Raw genomic sequence first — 21708 nt, forward strand, 5'->3', positions numbered from 1 at the left:
TTAGGTTACCTTTTCTCCCAACAATTTTCTCACATACTACACAATCTCCCTCAGTGAAGACAACAGGAGAGTGTTGACTTTCAGAATTGCCCCAGCCTCTGGAAAGTGGTTCTAAGACGATACAAATGAGTGATGGCACTTGTGCTGAAATAATACTTCCCATTTTATGACCAGTTGAGAACTAATGACAGTTCCCTGAGCAGAAGGAGATATGAAAATTGCAATGCGAGCTCTGAATATCTGGGGCTGAATAGCTGTCAGATTACGGAGGCACACTTCGATGCACAAATAGCCACATTGATCCCCCCCTCCCCACCGGTAAGTGATTTTCCCTCGACATTCCCAAAAGCCTGCGCCATTTTCCACTAACCTTTTGGCATGTGCCTGTTGAATGCCTGTTGTTAAAAACCACCCCACCCACCCCTCCCGCCGCTGAAATCGGGTTCCGCATTTTAAATGGGAATGAAAATCTGATTTTCTCTTGTATTCCATTTTCTTTCGGTGGTGGGGTTTGGTAAGCCCATTAAAAACACATCAGGTTTGAGAGTTTGTGAAGAAAATGAAAAGCCTGCTGAGGATTTGCGAATGTTCTGACAGCAAAATGTCAAATATTCTGACACCGTCAAACATTACCGTTCGTTGTTGTGTTGTAATGTAGATGTGTTTATTAATGCAGTTCATCGCAGGATCAGTCCTGCGAAGATAACTTGACCATTATATTGACCAACTTTGTATAATTGCTCACATGCAATACAGTATTTCTACGATGGAAAAAGTATAGTAAAAGTGTTAAAAATGTAAAACAATTTCTCAGCTGTCATGTTTTTATATTCTGACTTATTGGACTGGGAGTCGCTGCTTTTATTCAATCAAAAAACCTGCTTCTGACGGTAGAGAAAATGATCTGATCTGCTTCACTCCCATTGGTTGACAGGCACTCTGCTTGGAAATGGATATCTGCTTTGTCATTGAAAACCTTTGTGATGACAGCTATTACATTATTAATGCTTGACTGGGTTTCAAAAGCTTCAGCTCAGCAGGTGGTATTATTGATCCAAGAACTATTGAAAGTTTTATGAGCCTAACAGAACATGTCTTTGTTGTGGTTCCTTGTTTGTTTACAGACCTAATAGGCACTTAAAGGATGGCAATGTTTTTTTTCCCCTTGGATTTTTTTGGTCCAGTATCATTGATAGTGGGTTTGAATTCAGGGCTATCTTAGATTGTTAGCGGTTTAATGTTTTTCCAATTTATTTAAAATTGCTTGGCTCCTGAGAACTGTATTGGTGCCTACTTGGATGTTATTATTGAGGGTACATGGGGGCATTGAGGTCACATGGGGAATGTGAGGAGGCGCAGGTGTAGGTGACGGGTGAGATTTAGTGGGCTTTTGAATTATGTTGGGGACCGGACTGCTGTGTGGGAGAACCAAGGTAGTTCTAGGATCTAACCTGTCCATGTTTGCACCCACACTCCTCGTGCACTCCATTGTAGCTTGCAAAATGCTCTGTAAACCCAACCCGTGTGTGAAAAGACAAAAATCCCTTCTACAGTCCCACATTGGTTGGGTGTGCATTTTGCGAGCTGCCAGTGCGTGTCAATCAGGTTGTTCTGAGCCCAGACAAAAATTCGACCTCCAGTGTCGAGGCATAATGAACAAAATCAATTGTCTGCAAAATTATCTGAAAATGGAACTCGGATCCTTTTGAGCAATACAAATCTCTTCACAAATAAAGAATAAAAACTAAATTCAGCAAGATTATCATTCAATCGCTTCGGGGACACATTTGCATATGCATAAAAAGGCAAGAATACACAGAGGTGAGAACTACATTAACCAGCTATGTACATCAGGAATCAACGAGGAGTGCATCTAATTTTCAATAAAAGCTATTCGATGATTCTTGCAATAGTCTCTATTTATTTGCTTACGTCAAAAGAAGCTGTGTGGTTGACAGGTACAAAAGAGAGCTGTGGACACAAAGGACACGAGCAGTAAAGCTGGAGGATGAAGGCAGAGATGCACACACAAAGCGGAAGCAGACAGAAACAGAAAGAGAAACACAGAATTCATGTGAGGAGAAGAAGCAAGTCACTCTCAGGAAGAGGTCAGTTTTTCTGTCTGGCAGAAAAGGTGCTCTTCGAGACAATGTACAAGCTGGCTAAAAAGGTCTAAAACCTGGAATGTTGTGTGAATAGCTCGAAGCTGCTAAAAAGCGGTCAAACCATGAACCTTGGTGTGGTGGGGAGAGGAGTGGGGGGAATGTGGTGCCATAGCCAAGGTAGGGGAGGGCAGGTAGGGGAGGGCCAAAGAGCTCAAGGACTCCCTCCCCAAGCTCACTGGAAGGCTGCCAAGCTTTACCGGGCAGTCTCCCCATCTACCTCACTGTGGGTAAAATGCCAATAGCGGCAGGAAGAGACCTTTAACTTAACCATCCTTAAATCAATAATAGTGGAAAGTGACTCTAAAATCTGTTCTTGATGCCGGTTCAATCCCCTTTCTGGCTGGGGTAGGTTTTGGTGATTCCCACCTCGCCTTGCCCAATAGGAATACCATGGACATAGGCCATGATTAACAACCCTGGGGCAAAGAGTGAAAACAGTGAAACACCCTGTACTCGTCATCAACTGCAGTCGTCAAGCTACTTAGATACCTTGGATCTTCCTTATCACGCGGTTCATGCAAAAGCAGCATGGACTCCCTTTTCCACTAAAATCAAATGCATTTATGTAGGTTCAGCTGTAAAATGTGAAGCCTTTGAAACCACTTAGAGTGTGGGCATACTTGAACAATGAAGAGTCTGCTACTACTTCCAATTGCTTTTTAAAACACATTTTTACTCTATCCTTAAAATTACAAAGCCAATGCTCAGAATGGACTGGGTAAACCTAAATCCCTTCCTTGCTTGCTCCAAAAACCAAATTCAAAATCTAATTGAATCCAATTCATGGCCCCTACAAGGGAGACAAGATAAGGCACTGCACCCCATCTTGGGATTGATCACAGCCAAAAGGCAGAGAATCAAATGATAAGTATTTGTCCTCAAAAAACAGTAAATCCTCAACTTGATACATGCCAATCAATTCACTAATTCTATTACACAAAGCCAATCCATCATATTGTGGTCACACTTCAACTACTACACACAAATTTCCATGTTTAACTTGAATAACTTAACAGGAACACAAAATGCCAGATCCAGAATATCTGCAGTCTCTCAATTAATCGCTGTAGAAACCCATCCAGTTTTATTCACCAAGAATTAGACTTTTCGCCTTAAAAAACATAAACTCATAACTTATAAGAACATACCGTGTTACAAAGTATAATATTCCTTATGAAGTAATGCGTCCTCTTCTCGACCATAAATAGCCCCAGCGAGATTTGCTTTTTACCTGACCACACTAATAATAGTGGATATTGAGAAATAGTGTGACACATTTTCCATTATTAACTTGTAATTTTATTATAGACATAGATAATTTTATAAATTTACCTCTGTAGCGTAGGAGTCACTTTCCTCGTGGCCGTAGATGTTATAATCTTTAGCGGTATACTCCTTGGAATTTTCCCGGTACTCCTTGGTGTCAGCATCGGTCGCACAGATCTCTGGGGTATGGCTAACATCTTGCTGCCAGTCCACTTGATCCCTAAAGTCAGGCTGCTGCATGCATGGGCAAGTTAATGAAAACAAAACAAAGGATAGGGAAGGAACAAAGAAACAAAAACTGGGTATAGTAAACATTGAAAAAACTACAAGACAAAGAAAAGTATGAAAAGGAAAAACATCTTTATTACAGTGGCATATGAGAGTGTCGTAAACAAAATTAAAAAGACAATGGGCAAAATTATGGGCTGATGTGTTTGAAAAAAAAGAGAAAAGAGAAGAAAAAGTGTGCAAACACCAGTTACGGTGCACATGCAGTGAGTGATGCAGGGATTAAACCAGCAACATGCAGGCAATAGAGCTCTGATTCAATCAAGGGGGTGGCATGCACTTCTTGGAAACATTCTCGGAAGCAATAAAAGGCTGTGAACCCAAATCGACTAAACTACAAAAGCATCTGACCAGTAAATTAAAAAAAGGCGATATCCAATTTACACTGTGTCTGATAATCAGATTGTGAGATGACAAACCTACTTACACAATATCCCATTGCAAGTGTTTTATCTAGTGTCATAGTCGGGTACTGAAATCTTGCTAAGGTGCAGTTAATTCAAATGTTTTGTGCTACAATTTCAAATTACCCTAACATTGAATTACGCCATGAGAATAACATTGTGGCGTGGGAATTTAATGCTAAAAGGCTGCTGGATCAGGTTTGAAGTAAGTGACTTTGAATTAAAAGTAGATCATTAGAAATCCTCTATTAAAACATCTGCTACTCTCTACCTTTTTCATTTTAATACTTAACATCTAAATTACGGCAAAGCGGGCTATAGTGTTTAAAACAGCTATGCCTTCAGCTTTGCTGCTTCACTGATTTTTCGGGAAGTTACAGCATATTTTAGTCACAGTGTGAATGCTGCAGGAATACACGTTATGGTACTTTGTGCCCAAAGCCGATGCTTTCGTTTCCAAGGTTACATTGATTTTATTAAATCAAAAATAACATTTAAAATACCCTTTATCTTTACCAATTTTCTGCTATGCTCTCTTGAAGCTATTGACGTTTTGCTGTGATACAATTACATTCACACTCGACTACCTTGCCGAAATGGCTGTTATTCACGTGTGATCTCGACAGTCAATGTTTAATCAGGCTGTTCTGAACCAGGGTGTGACCACAGCGCAGTTTGATTCTGTCCTCACCCAATGCCCATAATGGATTTTCAACGCAGGCCACCCGATATTGATTAAGAGCACAAACTATAGGTGATTTCTCCATCCTTAACCAACCATAGTGCCTCACAATAGCGTCAGGAAGACTTGGCGGACCTTCAAAGATGGCAGGCGGTACCTTCATTTCCATGTTGAAACAACTTCTGCCGTGGGGGAAAGGAGGTAGGCTATGATTTACAAACTGGAGGTCCATTTCTAATTAATGGAGTGTTTAAAGAGATGCAATTTTCACTGCTGACTCAGTGTAAGAGACACAGATTTGGAGTCATAAGTGCTTCTGAAGGACCCTGAAAAGGTTTGCTTCCCTTGTGCAGAATTCTGAAAAGTTAATATTTGAACAAGGAAGCCTCAGCATTGGGCAGTCAAGAAAGACAACCTTTCTGCTGGATGAAGAATACGTAAGAAAGGAATGAAGTTGAAAAAAAGATGATCAGGTACCTTCCCACATCCGGGCCATAGAGGAAGTGCAGCAGTAGCAACACGTGGCCAAGCTACCCGGCCGGGAATTGGTAGAGCCACCATAAAGTGCAGTAGGGAGGAGGGGGAGATATTACCCCAAAGGGTGAACTGTCTCCAAAGAAGTTATTTAACATGAATGAATTGCAGTGCAGGCAAAGGCTCCGACTGTCAAGAGAAATGGTTAGAGATACCTGTGCCATGGTGGAGGATCAACCAATTGCCATGCCCTGCCTCAGTGTTGCACTCAGTGCACCATGGCCTTGAATGTCTGTGCATCGAGCTCCTTCCAGACTTCTCAATCAGCATCTCTCAATCAGCTGCCCACGAGTACATCACCACTGGCACTCTTTGCTCAGCTGGGAAAATACATCAACTTGCTTACGGATGTGGCATCCCAAACACGGAAACCAACAGATTTCGCCCTCATAGCCCAGGCAACATCCTGGTAAACCTTCTCTGCACTCTCTCTAACGCCTCCACGTCCTTCTGGTAGTGCGGTGACCAGAACTGGACGCAGTACTCCAAATGTGGCCTAACCAGCGTTCTATACAGCTGCATCATCAGACTCCAGCTTTTATACTCTATACCCCGTCCTATAAAGGCAAGCATACCATATGCCTTCTTCACCGCCTTCTCCATCTGTGCTGCCACCTTCAAGGATTTGTGGACTTGCACACCTAGGTCCCTCTGTGTTTCTATACTCTTGATGACTCTGCCATTTATTGTATAACTCCTCCCTACATTATTTCTTCCAAAATGCATCACTTCGCATTTATCCAGATTAAATTCCATCTGCCACCTCTCCGCCCAATTTTCCAGCCTATCTATATCCTGCTGTATTGCCTGACAATGCTCATCGCTTTCCGCAAGTCCAGCCATCTTCGTGTCATCCGCAAACTTGCTGATAACAGCAGTTACACCTTCTTCCAAATCATTTATATATATCACAAATAGCAATGAAAGTCAACTTCAAGGAGTGGTAGACTCCCTACAACGCACCAATGCCACAGCGCAGACATATGAGACAGAAAATTGTTTCACTCCAATGTGCAGGTTGTGTGTGACCATAATAGGACCTTGCTGCATGTATGTGCATGTTTTCCTGGCATTTACCATGGCTATTTTCTCAGGCATTCATGCCTGTCGCAAATTTTCCAGCCTTGACACAGGTCGTGGTTGGCTTCTGTGGGACAAACGATACCGATCAAGAAGATCGCTACCTGCTTCTTGCGGCAACTAGAGACGGGGCCCCAATGTCGCTACAACAATAGCCGCTTGCAGACGAGGATCGTCATTGAGTAGGCTATTGGCCTGATGAAGTTACGGTTCAGATGTCTTGATCCCTCAGGAGGAGCGCAGTAGTACTCGCCTGCAAGGTTCGAGAGGATAATGGTCATTTGCTCCATAATATGATGCAATGAAGGGGCATTCACATTCAGAGGTCAGCAAAAGAGCTACAGTATTGGAGAAGAAGGGAGAGGAGGATCTCATTGATTTTGATGGAGATGATGTTGAGGAAGGTGGCAACAATGGGCGACATTCTGAGTGGCAGATTCATGCACATCTTCCAGGAGATGCCCATCCCCAACAGAGAATGCAACAGGGACCCTTGACATTCAATGTCATCAGCATGGCTGAATTCAGCAAGATCACCACTCTTGGATTTACCATTCTCCTCAGATTAGTCGCAAGTTGTCCTTTCAAAGCTGGACCGGCAATTTTCTGCTACAGCCTGACAAATAAGCAGAGACAATTTCACTTTGAACCCAGCCAAAGTGTGTCCCCCATTTTAACAGTAGACCTAAACAGTGCGAGTTAAGACTTAAGATCTGCAGATCAGAATGCACGGGCAACAGAAATGCATCAATTGGACACTGTGCAGGAATAAGCCACGAGTGTGCTTGCCACCCATCCACTTCCTTCCACAATCTCTACCCACCATAGTAACATCAATGTGTGACACCTACAACAGGTAGTAAGTATTGCAACTCACCAAGGCTCCTCATGAACCCATGCCCTTTGCCACCGAGAAAGACGAATACTTTAATTGAATGGGAGTTCCCACAGTACAAGCTTCAATGAAAAACGCAATTTCCTGACTTGCCATCATGTGGAACACTCAAATGCGTTTCATTTCCTTCTGCACAGCACTCAGCATGGTACTACACAGTATGAACAGCATCTTTATCAGCAAGCTGGGTCATCGTAGCTGCCTCTATGATGGACGGTAAATGCTGGAACAGCCCTCTACATGTGCATGGGCTTGCATTTCCTCAGTGAACTCTGCCAGATAGCCACATAGCTGCTGCTCATTATTCATGTACTGTGCCCCATTAGGTGACTTCTGAGGCCCTACCTCAATGACTACTGGAGTTTCATTGTGACCACCTTCCTCACTCCAAAGGGAACTGTGCACAGATGTCTCTGATTTAGGTGCCTTCTCCTGCACTCTGATACAGTGTCCTTCACGTGAAACTAACTCTACACGTGTGCAATATCCCTCTGAAGTTGCTAGTATCTGTGTCGGCATAGGGATCAGACAGCCCTGGGTGGGGGATTTGGTAGTCACCGATGAGATGTCTGTGATACACTAAAGCAGGTAATTAGAGTGTGACCTGGATATTTTGAGAGCATGCCCGGATCCAATCCAATGCCTTAAACCAGCTTAACGGAACCCTTCTTGTACAATCCACCCAGCACATCCCCCCAAACCAACTTTCCAACCTGCCAAGTGGATTGACAGAATTACCTCCACAACTGACTCGATGATCGAACATGGACCTAACCTATTACGAGCAATTCACCATCTCTGATAATGAGCTCAGAGGGCAGCCTCGCAATTTCAACCTCAACAGAGCGACACCTTAGCCACACTAACCCACCCCATCTCTCTGGTGTTGTGAAGCCTCTTCTCCTGCAAGCGCAAATTACAGAGTGATGTAAGCCCAATCTTTGTTGCATCCAGGAATGAAAGTCATCAATGTGGCAGTGGGTCATGATGTTGGATTTTAGATACCGTTCGATAGGTCTTAATTAAATTTTCATAGTCTTTAGTAGTTTTAATGTGTGCATTCATTAACGACAAGATCTATATACATATATACAGTAAAGGGTTCAAGCTGGGAGCTGTTTCCACGCTTGCCTATGCACACAGCTCTGTCCAACACTAGACTGACTCCTAGGTGCAGATCACGTGTTCTCTTACATCATTGTGCAGTACCTTACTCAGTCCAAGGTGAATCGTAAATGTGTCAGATCCTTTTACTACACTACCCCACAAGTCTTTATCCAATACATTTTCATCATTATTATTACCCAATCTGCCCTTCAAGTCTGAGTGCACAGGTTCAGGCAGTCTGGAGGCCTTGTAACCCTTCCATATGATGCTCACACTACTGTCGGAGAAATGGTAGGTTCGGTTGTTGCGGGCAAACTCTGTAGATTTGTGGGTTGTCCTGACATCTGGGTATCTTTTTATCCGCATTTTCCATTTCTAAGTATTGAACCGCCCTGTCGATTAGGCAGTTGTGGTGATAGGTGGCTGTCTCTCAATCCCATTTCTTGCGGGTGATGAATGTTGTGTTTTATCTCCATGTTGTTTTTTCCTTCTCTTTCTTTTCATTGTGTGGGTTGTGGTGATGATCTCTGTAACGGAGGGTGGCCTTTCCCATTAAGAGGATGTCTTTTTTTTTTCGGTAAGCTCACCTTTCGAATGACTGTGTAATCTGCTGTCGGCAATGAACAACTGCCACTCGGTTCCAACATTGTGACACTGTCATGGTGGCTGGGAGTTGTAGCGTTTGCCCTGTGACCATGGTGTGGACTTCATTAGTAGGTGTTGGAGCCAGAGGTCGAGTCTCTTCTGATTGTTGGTTGCTCTGTTGTTTATCCTCCACTGGAAGTGTCATGTTAATCATCTGAGTGGTTGGCTGGTCTGACCAATGAGGGCTTTCCTGTACCTGCAGCAAAAATGGGCAAACTTGTTTTGCAAAGAGAGAAGACAGTTCAGAGCTGAAGTGCCAGTCAGGATATTCTTTCTTCTTTGAGCTCTTGGGAACTTGCAGTTCTGTAGAATATACAACAGTGGTTGTTTTGACAGGGTGACACAGGCATCTTTGCTCGAGAGAGAGAAGACTGGTTATGAATTACAGTAGTTCAGAGATTTGTTCGTCACCATATCTTAATGGCTCCAGAGCTATGTCTATGACCAGAAGTCAGATTCCTTCAGGCCCAAAGAACTGTGGTCTGTTCAAAACCAGAGGTCTACAAGAAGTTGCTGAAATTTGAGACGGCGCCTCGATTTGTTTGAAGTCAAAGAGTTTACCTGTGTTTGCCAGTTTTGGTGGGCCCCCACTGCAATGGCACTTGTGTTCAGCCTTGAAAAAAATGTAAACAACAGCTGCTTGGGTCAACTAGCCACAGACTTCTATGTTTCAGTGCTATGCTATAGGGTCGCAAGTGTTGAATCCCATCTTTAAAGTAGATTCTTTAGTTGCGATTTTTCCAAATTAATTAATTATCCCATCCTCCTTTTTGAAGCGAGCTTGGATGCCGTGTGTTCAGGTACAATCTTGGGAATCCCGTTTGTCCAACAGATTTTTAAACAGCAATTCCTCAGCACTAAACTAATAAAAGTTTTCTCAGGACTTGCTGTACCATGGAATTTAGAGTTTTTAGGTCTGCTAACTCTGCACACTGGAAATTGTAGCCGGACTTCTAAGAGATCCTATGGACTCTTCTGCTGTAGTGTGGAATTTTAAATTTCTGCCTTCAGCTTCCAACCTTTTCTTTGGAGCATTTCCATGGTGAATTTCTTCTGCTTCTCGAGCTTTCTTCAGGTCAGAATCCTTCTTCAAAGTTTTCTTTAGTTTCCAGGATTTTAGGTTTTCTCTATTTGAGAGGTTTTGGGTTTTTTTCTTCTATTCGCTGCCACCATGTTGAAGGCTGTTGGATATCATTCGGTAGGTTTTAATGAAGTCTTTGTGGGTCAAGTAGGTTAATTGTATGCATCAATAAATACAAGAATTATGTACACGCGCGCAGGCACACACACTCTTCAGACTAGGAGCTGTCCCCATGCTTGCTTGTTTACACGGCTCCATCCAACACTAGACTGATCCTTAGGTGCAGCACGTGTTCTTTTGCTTCACCGTGTGGGTAGTACTATACTCAGCTCCACACTATATCTGCCAGACTTTTATACTTCAGGTAAGAGCGGCCATTCACGTCACCCCATGATTGCTTGGACCTTTACGAGTGCCTTGACCATTCACTCATCCATGTAATAGGAGTAGTATGTGCCAAGCGTGCCCCAGCTGGTGCAGCATTCAGCTGTCATCTATCACGGGAACATGTGTGTGTTCCTGCAACTCACCACCGCCTTTTCGCGTACAATTAGGTATTTGCTCATCCCTAATTGTCCATTCAGTGAAAGAATTAAAAATCTCCACTTGGAGTGCAGTAGGTTGTGGACCTACTTGTAGTACTGGATCCATGAACTATGGTATTCCCTTGATGCTTTCACTGTGGGTGTAATCTCTGGTCAAGCTCACTTTATAATGGTAGGAGCATTCTTTCTTCCCATGGATAGAGAATGCCCTCTTGGTCCAGAATCCTGAAGTCCCAGTTGCAGAAACGGGGGCAGCACCCCTCCCTGGAGCTGTCCCCTTTTTTGACATGTTGGCATGACAATGAAGAAAACACATCGGCAACTAAGACTTCTTGCTTTGTTTCGTTCACGTGTCGGAAACCAGATTTTCACACTTATTCAAAGTCTCACTTGGTCGCAGTGAGGGCAATGGTCAAGGCACATTTGGTTGCCCACACCCTGACTGTGGGTTGGTGAATGGGTAAGTTGGAAGGGCAAAGATCCTGCATGTAGCATTTAGAATCCAGCTCCTGAGGTAATAATCTCACTGAATGCAGAGCTTGGGGACCTGCGGAATTGGCCAAATATGCAGCCATCACTATAGCTGAGTGCTGTGGAGCTTCGCCAGCATTAAGGGGTTACTATCCTTCAATAAGCAAGGTCAACAGGTCACATTGAACTCTTTCCTATGGAAGGCCCATGATGGGCAATGTCTTCCAGGATATCTAACCAATTAGCCAACAATTACACTGCTTACTGATGGACATCTTCATTCACGAACCAGCAAAACTACACCAGGTTCTTCCCTCACAGCAGCAGCTACATCCAGGAAGGCCCAAAACGTAATCTCCTTCCTCTTGTCATTAAGGCCTGCCTCCACACCTGATCTGTTTGTGAGGTTGGCAAACCAGATTCTATCCTGCCTCGACCCAGCATCCCTGCCCCCACAGAGTGGAAAATCGCGTGCTTTGGGGCACCTTTATCAAGGCAGTTCTGACAAGTGGGGAATTTTTCCAACTCGAGTTACGCATATCAGTAACAAAAATCGAGCCCATGGACATTTCTACTCTGTCCCAATCAGAGTAAACCTGCTGAGGCACTGTGGAGCTATTAAGTCGTGAAGAGTGAGGTTTAGGCAGAATAAGTGCACAACATATATATAATATTTTCATCTATTTCCATTCAAATTGGATTTTGAGCATAAAAGCTTTTAGGAAACTTCATCAAATAACATGCACTTTTTAGAAAGAAGCCTGGTTAGTTCATTTCAATGGGTGACATTACATTTCTACTTAAGCTGGATGTACTTTTAAGTATAATGGCATATGCATGTATTAAATGGTCACTGTGCGAGTACTCTATGTCTTTAAGACAAATTGCAAAGTTGAGGACCCTCCGCTCACTCAAGTGGATGTTAAAGGTCCCATGCAGGGTTTTGAAGAGGAGGAGCTATCCTTGGTGTCCTGGCCAATAGTTGTGCCTCCACCAACATCACACCAAGAGATATTATCTGGTCATTAACACACTGTTGTTTGTGGAGTCTTGCTGTGCACAAATTAGCATTTCCTACAGCAGTGGATATTCAAAATGGGGTTCGTGCACACCTGAAGGTCTGCGAAATCATCTCTCTAGCGCGTGAGAGAAACAAAAAAAAAGAGAAAAGGAAAGAAAGGGGACAAAAGACAAGGGACCGACCTGCTTTGTATAAATTACAGTCTTTAACGTGAGTTACACATGATCGGCTGACAAGATGTCCACTTCTGACTATAACAAATACTTCTTGCAATAATGGACACCTCAGCTGGTTTTCAGTGATGAGCCTTGCACTTAATTTCAGCAGGAGGGGAGGGGAAAGGTGAGGCCAATTGTGATATGGCTGAATTCAATTTGGATTCATACAATTGGCAAGTGCTACCATAAATTTGTCTGTGCTGCTGACCATTCCGAGCCTTTTCTGTTGATATTAATCTCTTATTTGTTTGAATCTTGGAATGGTGGAAAAGCTGTCAGGTTAACTTATTTAAATCTTTCACCATGTTGCAATAATGTACATTCCTTGAATGATCAAATAACACTGAGAAACTGGGCTGGGTTTCACAAGTCTGTAAGATATTCCTGAGAGTGTCACATCCATTGAGTACGTGGTAGTTGAATTGGAGAAAAGGGAACTCGTCTATACATGGGAAGTCTTTTTGAACAAGTTAAAATAAAAACCTGCTTTGAACCTGTTGGGCAGCTAAATTTGGTGGAATTGCTGTTAATACTGATTTGACCAAGAGCTGTTTGTATTGGATGTAATCTGTGATCTGATTGGGTATGTACACCATTAGTTCAGTTAGCATGCACTAGAATGGAGTCGCACTTCTACTTTATTGCTGATTCATCTCATCACCTCATCAGTAAAATTTTCCTACTGTTTTCTGAAGCCATCACAACAGTTTAGTGGGGGCCGGTTACCTCAGTTGCTTAGAATGTGATCCAGACTGACACCAATGGCATGGGTTCAAACTTGTATTGGTTATGCTAGTTCATGGAAGCCTGCCTCCTTACCGTCCCCCATGCTCGATGTGAGTGGTGCCCTCCCAAGCTATACAACCAAATGTCTCTCTCTAATGAAGAGAGATGCCTAAGGTACTTCATGGACTATGGCTGATTATCATTATTAAAACACTACACATGCAGCACTTTCCTATTTATATATTATCATTGTTAATTGGGAGGTTCATGATTACTGATCCATTTGAAAACCGGGCCCTTCAACCACTGTCCTACATTACTTGGGTGATCACACTTTAAACAAAACTTCACTGGCGGGAAAGTGCATTGGACTGCCTGGAGATTGAGAGATGCATTATATAAATGCAAGTCTTTCTCATTCTTTTTACTTTGTTTGAATTTTTGCCTAGTTTCCCTTGCTGCCCTAGTTTGTTAATGATGAATAAAAATATTCATGCGCTCGGTAATTCCATTCCACTATACTGACCAGTGCAGAAGACCCAAAATTAAATCTTTGCTTACATAGAGTCTGTTTGTTTCTCAGTTAATGGTAACTAATATGCTTTTTGTGGTGTCAGGGTTCTGCTGGGTGGAACCTGTGAATTCTCAATCCAGTCTAATGATAGCGCATGAAAGAAAAAAAACATAACAGACTTTATTTGCACAATACATACATGACGGTCTGGAAAATACATTTAAATAATCGAATGTTACCTTTCTGGGCTTAATGAGACCGAGACTCAAATCCCAATCCCATATCAGGTATTATATACTGGACTGTGTTCCCACTTTTTATTTTCATGGTTGACAGGGAACCTTCAGGACGCAATTTAAGAAAATACGAACGGAAATGCAGGATGTGCACAAGTATGGGATAAATGTGATGTACGTCAAGGGAATTGAGGCTCTGATGGTCATTTTACAAGTCTGCAGGCTTCTTATAACATTTCATCTGATGGAGTGCACATGAGGAATTTGGGCAGAGAGGACAACACACCCTAATTCCGAATCTGCGCTGGTATTGTCTGGAGCTCTGCAGCATAAGCACAAACATGACCCTAGCACATTCTACAACACAGGAACTGACACGAACTTTATAGCAACAGGATTCCGAGCGTTGAGATCAATCCATATGATTTCAAGCTACTGGTAACTCCGTACAAACATACGAATTAGGAAGAGTGGGACCTTTGGCTCCTTGAGCCTGCATCGTCATTCAATAATATCATAGCCGATCTGATTGTGGCCTCATCTCCACATTGTCCCTACCCCCTAATAATATTTGAATCCCTTGTTAATCAAGAAACTCTGCCTTAAAAATATTAATTGACCCTGCTTCTACTGCTTTCTGGGGAAGAGAGTTCCAAAGGTTAAGATCCCCTGAGAAAAAAATCCTTCTCATCTCTGTCACTTATTTTTAAACCCCTATTTTTGGTCTCTCCCACAAGAGGAAAACATCCTTTCTGCATCCACCCTGTCAAGTCCCCTCAGGATCCTATACTATTCAATAAGGTCACCTCTCAATCTACTAATTTCCAATGGAAACAGGTCCAGCCTGTTCAATCTTCCCTCATTCAGGTGACTGACACCAATGGAGAGGTTGAGTGGACCTTCTCTAAACTGCTTCTATCCCATTTATATTGTTTCTTAAATAAGGAGACCAAAACTGTACACAGGACTCCAGATGTGGTCTCACCAATGCCCTATACAACTGTAGCAAAGTATCTCAACTTTTACATTCCATTCCCGTCAATAAAGAACATTCCACTTACCTTCCTAATCACTTGCTGTACTTGCATAGCAACTTTTCCTGATTCATGTACCAGTTCCCTCTGTACCTCAAAGTTCTGCAATCTCTCCCCATTTAAATAACATACTGCTATTCTATTCTTCCTGCCAAAGTGGACATGTTCACATTTCCCCACATTATACTGCATCTGCCAAGTTTTTGCCCACTCATTAACCTTTGCAAACTCCTTATGTCCTCTTCACAACTTACTTTACAAATTATCCTTGTGTCATCAGCAAATTTAGCAACCATACATTAGGTCCTTCATTCAAGTCATTGATATAAATTGCAAATAACTAAAGTCTCAACGTTGATCCCCGTGGCACTCCACTAGTTAGACTGCCAACCTGAAAATGGCTTAGTTATCCCTTCTCTCTGCGTCCTGTTAGATAACCAATTCTCTAGCCATGCTAATATGTTACCCCCTGCACCACGTGCTCTTATTTTTCACAGCAACCTGTGATGTGGCAGCTTGTCAGATGTCTTCTGCAAATCTAAGTGCAACACATCCACAGGCACCCCTTTACCCACATTGCTTGTTACTTCCTCAAATAACTTCAACAAGTTAGTCAAGCATGATATTCCTTCCTCAAAAACCATGTTGACTTTGCTCGACTGCATTGAGATTTTCAAAGTGCTCCTCGATAACCTCCTTAACAATTGATTCCAGCAATTTCCCTACGGTGGATGTTAAGCTAACTAGCCTGTAGGTTCCTTAGTTTCCCCAAGAAATGAGCATTCAAAAACTCCAATGCTTAAAACAATTTAATTAATAGTGACTTGGACCTCAACATTTAATTTACCAACTACAATTATTATCTGTTGAAACTTTACTGACAATTTATGGCTATTTTTCCCATTCACATTCGTGCATCATTTTCTTGTACCACGCACACTTCATTGGTACAAAGCTCCATGCTGATGTGCTTGTTGCAATGCAATGGGTTGTTAGCTTTTCAGTAGTTAATTTTACTAAAAATGTAAATTGCGTGTTAGTTTGAGAAAACTGTTATTATTATTTTGTTACTTCAAGTGTGTAGCATGACAAAGCAGGATGTTATCACAGGGAGTAGGAAGGAGAACGGCAAGGAAAAATATTCTCTTACCTTTAAATCCGCTGCAAATTCTTTTCCTACAGAATCCATGGGCAAGTCCTGAGACATTGTTGTCATAGTGGACAGGAAGCTCGCTGACTCTGTTAGATGGGGTAAAGGAGACATGCTTCTGCTTTCTTCTCTGATACTTTCACCAAGGCGGTCAATTTTCTCAGTGACAGATGCCAACTCCGTCTTTAAGCCAAGAAGCCTTGAATTAATGGAGCTCATTAATTTAGGATCATTGGCATTTGCAGTTTCATCATTCATTTCACTGAAGGACTGACTTGGCAAATCAATAGTTGAACAAAGCGTGGCGTCAGAAATAAAGCCACTTGTGTCTGAAATTAAGAGATCAATGACCTCGCTAACAAGTTCGGCTTGATCTTTAATGCTGAACAGAACCTCAAGGTCTTTGCTTCCCAGCAATTTAGCAGAGACATCATCATTATCAGCAATTCTGCTGCTCCCACTTCCAGAGGTTCTCTCTTGGGTTTCCTTGGAATCAGTTTCTCCTCCAACTGGCACTTCTCTCCTGGGCTGGGATGAAGAAATATCCACAGAGTCACTAAAATCTGTGTCAAGTTCTCGGGAGCATTTCTGGCAGTGATAGGACGCCAAGTCATAACGCTGAAGGTTTGAAATGAGCACACGATTCTCATATTCCAACTTCTTGACTTTCCCATTGAGGTCGTTGATTTGGAGTCTTGCTGCCATGAGCTCTTCCTGGGAAGGTTCATTTAATGATGGACAACTGTCTGACCACGTTGACTCCTGGTTGGACTCAGATTTGTATCTATTCAGTTCGTTCATGAGGTGCTTATTTTGGTCCTCTAACTCGATTAAGGATCGCCTAAGAAGCTCAGCCTCCTCTTCCACAAACTGAAGGTGACGCCGGAGTTCCCCGACATTCTCCCCAAACTCGCCATAGCTGGTGCTGGTAATTCCTAGTCGGATATCCTGGCTTGAGGATTCTTTCTCGCCGTGACCTTTTAGGTCATCCATTTCAGCTTTTAATCCACGGTTTTCAACCTCCAGTTCCACTGTCCTCCTGCTCAAAATGTTGGCTTCCTCCTCCACCAACTTTAGATGCAGTTTTAGCTCAGCTTCTCTGACATGAGGAGATTCTCCGATTTCACCAATAGACACTGCATTGTCCAAATCACCGTAAAGAGAGCTGTACTTCACCAGTTCCTCTCTCATGTTTTCATTCTCCTTCACTAACTTGGTCAGCTTTTTGCACATCACAGCGGCCTCCTCTTTAGCAAAGTGGAGCTGGCATTTCAGATCAGCACTGTCCTCCTATTTTCAATCACAAAGAATTAATATAAATGTACTCAGTTGCAAAGCAAATTAGTTCAGAACATGCCTTCACTCACTACTATTTAAATTGCAAATCAAGCTTGCATGATGTGGTACATAAGAGCAGCAAAACACTACAGTGAGCAATGTTGCAACATGAAAGGCACCACTGCCACCCAGATTTAATAGTTTCCTGCTATGGAAAAATCAGGACATGTCAGGTACTTGCTGGTCAATTGGCGGAGGAGGGTGAATCATTCCCGAGACATTATTCTGCAGGTTTGACTGGTTGGCTTCGAACCGGCATTGGCAGACATTCATGAGAAAAAAAACTGGAGGGAAAAAAGATAGGAGAGGGAGTGTGACTCTCACGGCACGGTGGCACAGTGGCTAGCACAGCTGGTCCACAGAGCCAGGGACCTGTGTTCGGTTCCAACCTTGGGTGACTGTCTGTGTGGAGCCTGCACATTCTCCTCGTGTCTGTGTGGGTTTCTTCCAGATGCTCCGGTTTCCTTCCACACTCCAAAGATGTGTAGGTTAGGTAGATTAGCTATGGCAAAGGCACGGGGTTATGGGGATAGGGTGGGTCTGGGTGAAATACTCTTTTGGAGTGCCAGACTTGGTGGGTCGAATGAACACATTTCATACTTTTTTGTAGGTATCCCTTCTTTTTTTAAAATAGGGATTCTATGGTTCATAAGTGAAAACACAAAAGCAGCATCATGTAAAACGTTAGCTGCACTATTTTTAAAAGGATAGGAAGTCTGTGCAATAATATATGCAACGAACGCTAAGCTGTAATCCGAGAATCACGGACTTGCTTTAACCTGCGAAACCTAAAGGAAAAGGCTGCAAGCACTGGCAAGTTGTTACAGATTGCCCAATGTCTCAAACAACGCCTCTTATTTGAATGTGAAAAATGACTCCTAAATTTGAAGGCATGATTTCCTTTTCAAAAGGCCCCTGGCACTTTCCTGGGTCTCACCAGCCATCATCATGCACTAACAGGAAGGACAGATTACCTACATTGCTGCCATTTAAGATGATTTGAGGTACAGTCTGTTATCAAAGGGCCATAGCTGTATTTTAAAGAAATCTTCACAAGCAGCTCGCTCGTCTAGAAAAAGCTCCTGTGAAATGCTCTGACTGGTCCTCACCATGTTTTGAACTGCAGCAACAGCTGTAAGCAAAAACCTCTGTAATATGACATCCATGAGACCATTTCCAAATATGGGCACAATTGCCAGACCTAACTTCTGTTCATTCAGTTTGAAAACAGCAGTTTTACCAAGATGACAATGATACTATCTCCATGAAATACCAACCGGGTCACTTGAAGAAAGTGCTTCAGATGGTCTTTCCAATTACACTCCTGTCACATTAGGTCTTTGCCCGAGGAGTTCTCGCTGGCATTTTCCTTCCATTTTAATTTAAAACAGATAAAACTTAATGGCTACTTTACTGAGCCTGTACACATCTATACAAGGGATCATCCAAACACTGTCGACGCCTCTCGTCTATTGGACAGTTCGATACTTTCACAATGAGTTTATACAACCACATATATGAAACAAATGATATCAAATCACTGATAGTGAAGTGGAACTGCCTCTGTACCTGTAGGAAGGGCTTCTTCTCTGGTTTTATAGCAACACGGCTAACTCTTTTCTTCAGGGAGCTCTGAAAGAACAGTAAAAGAGAATGATCTTATTAAAATTGTAACCGTGTGTGTACGGGCTCATTTCACAATGTGTAATCAGTTTCAGAACGACAGAACCAGTGGGCCATACTAGCTTTCCAGAACACGCATTTTAGAAAATAGCTCCAGCATAGCAACCACATGCTGAGTAGTTAATTGAGTTACACACCCTATTCCCTTCTTTCATTAAATCCTAATGCTTTTAATATCATGTGCATGCAATTATCTGTTAGAAACAAAACCACTTAGTTAGGGAATACCAGTCAGTTGCAAACTGAACTGTTCCGCTGTGTTCAATAAACATAAAATGAAAAGAATGATGGGTCAAGAATTTTATTTATAAAGCAGTCACTCATAATGCTCCTGAAAGAAAACAAAAATCATTATTTATTTCAGATTTAAGGTGATATTGACATGTATTTGATTTTCTGTGTATATCCCCAATAAAATGCGGTGGTCATGTTGGATGAAATGGCAATTTGGATTGACCCAGAGTCAATTCAGCCCCACTTAACTCTGGACAAATCACATTTGGCTACCTGGGCTCCAAAAGTAATCTGAATTGCTAGCCCCACTGAAATCCATGCTGGGGAATACCTCTTGTAACCTGTAATGGAGAACTTCAGAAAAGAATCAGTGTCTAGAACATAGGTTTACTTGAACCGAAAGAATATATTATATCCAGAAAGGTAAGATAGCGTGGTTATTAAAAGTGCGGAGAAGTACTTTGTACTAATTGTACACCCCAGCCTTCCCCTTTCAGATGGATCATCATTTCACCTACTGGGGGTTTTACTGATTTATAACACTGCAAGTGCTTTTATCTTACAACTCTTGCCTTTTATTAATTTCAAATGCATTGCAGGCCGCATTGCAGCACATGTAAAATGATTCATTATCTGAACAGTATTGAATAATTTTGTGTTCAGTTCTGCAACTAGACGTCATTCAAAAAGATTCCACATTTAATTAATTTACTACTCACTATTCTGGTGCCTGGCAGTGACATTGGCTCTTGGCTCACCAGTTTTTCAGTTTTAAAATCATCATCTTTATGTTCAAATCTCTCCATGGTCTCATCCTGTCTGCATCTCTGGAACCTTCTCCAACCCTCAGGAACTCTGCGTTGTTCCAATGCTGGCCTCTTGTGCATCGCTCACCACATTCACCACACTACTGGCATCTAGTCTTCAGCTGTTAATGCCCTAGGCTCTGGAATTCCCTGTTCAAACCTCGCCATAATGGTTAACTACGGTAACTTGGAAAATAGTGATATTAATCATGCAAGAATTGAGCATGTTATTATATTGCCCTCTCTGCTGCGGAGATAAAGTTAGTTTAATAATGGCAGTCTGCAGTTGAGCATGTGTCAGTCTTAATCAGTGCAATCAGTGGTTACAAGGATAAGGCAGATTTCCTTTTTACACTTCATTTGCAAAATTAAAGGACTAAATGGCAGTGTGACATACTTTCGGAACTTCTAAAGTTGATTTTGAGGAAGTTTTGAGCAATCTGATAGCTACAGCAAGTGGATAAATGTCACAAAGTGAAGATGAGTCTTGATACCTGAGGCAGGAAACTGAAAGAGCTCAGTACTGGTCAATAGGACAAGGAGATAACCATCAGGGTGATAAGGATAAGTAGGGACTGGACTGGGCGCATTCACGTATCTACTGAAGATTGGGGATAGATTCCGTCAGTGTCGTGTAGATAATTTGTTTGAAAGAGGAAATCTGACAAAGGAAGAACCTGATAAATCTCCTACAGTTCAAATCCCCGACAGTTCAAAGTGAAAGTCAGAAAAAAAGTGGAAGTCAAAAGGAAACTGAGTCAAGGTGGTCGATTATGACAAATCAATCAATGTCACAGTCCCAACGATTAAGTGGAGTTGGTAGTCAAAGTTCAGAGGTATTGAGACAGCAGAGTCCAGCTAATAGAAATAGAAGTAGATACAGAAGAGAAAGTTACCAAATAGGTTAATTGTAATTATGTGGGGAAGGAAAGAGAAAAAAGTTGTTCTTTTCACAACTTCTTGTTAATTCACATTTTAGGTCAACACACACTGGTATGAAGGAAAAACATTTTGTTTACACAAATTACTTTGCAAGTACAATTACAGCAAATGAATAAATATGCAACTCAACCTGTTAAATTTTCAGATAGCATTAGTTAGTCATAATAAAAACAGGAAGTTCTGTGGAATGGTCATTTAGACCTGAAAGGTCAACTCTGTTTCTCTCCACAGACCTGCTGAGTTTATCCAGCATTTCCTGTTTTTATTTCAGATTTCCAGCAACTGCAGTATTTTGTTCTAATTTGGTTTAGTGATACTGAATTTCGAAAATTACATGTATCTACCATTTTATATTTTAACGTACAGGTTGTATTTGAAGTTAAAAGTGTGTGATATAATGCGAGATGTAGGCATTTTGTTATGTTGCCCTCTCTGCCGCCCATTCTGTTGGGGAGGTGTAAATGAAGTTAGTTCAGTAATGGCTGCCCGCTGTGGAGCATATGTTAATCTGACCACAGTGCAAACCAAAAAAAGAAACTATATGTCATTTATCTGTTTTTATTTAAGTTTCACTAACAACTAAAACAAACAGGAAAAAAAAACAGTAAAATCTCCACCCTCGGAGAATTGCATGATGCGAATC

At 42.1% G+C, this 21708-nt stretch overlaps 1 protein-coding gene across 1 annotated transcript in view; it reads right to left on the reverse strand.

The window, feature by feature from the left end:
- The window catches only part of mtcl2 (microtubule crosslinking factor 2), a 99144-nt gene that overhangs the window by 41439 nt on the left and 35997 nt on the right, over positions 1-21708 (reverse strand). The window contains exons 4-6 of the mRNA XM_078236648.1: positions 18970-19032; positions 16063-17352; positions 3498-3665 (exon numbers count right to left, since the gene is read on the reverse strand). Of these exons, the coding sequence (XP_078092774.1) occupies positions 3498-3665; positions 16063-17352; positions 18970-19032 (1521 nt within the window). The remainder of the gene's footprint in view (positions 1-3497; positions 3666-16062; positions 17353-18969; positions 19033-21708) is intronic.

Source organism: Mustelus asterias, chromosome 20 (assembly GCF_964213995.1).
Source record: "Mustelus asterias chromosome 20, sMusAst1.hap1.1, whole genome shotgun sequence".
Taxonomy (NCBI): domain Eukaryota; kingdom Metazoa; phylum Chordata; class Chondrichthyes; order Carcharhiniformes; family Triakidae; genus Mustelus; species Mustelus asterias.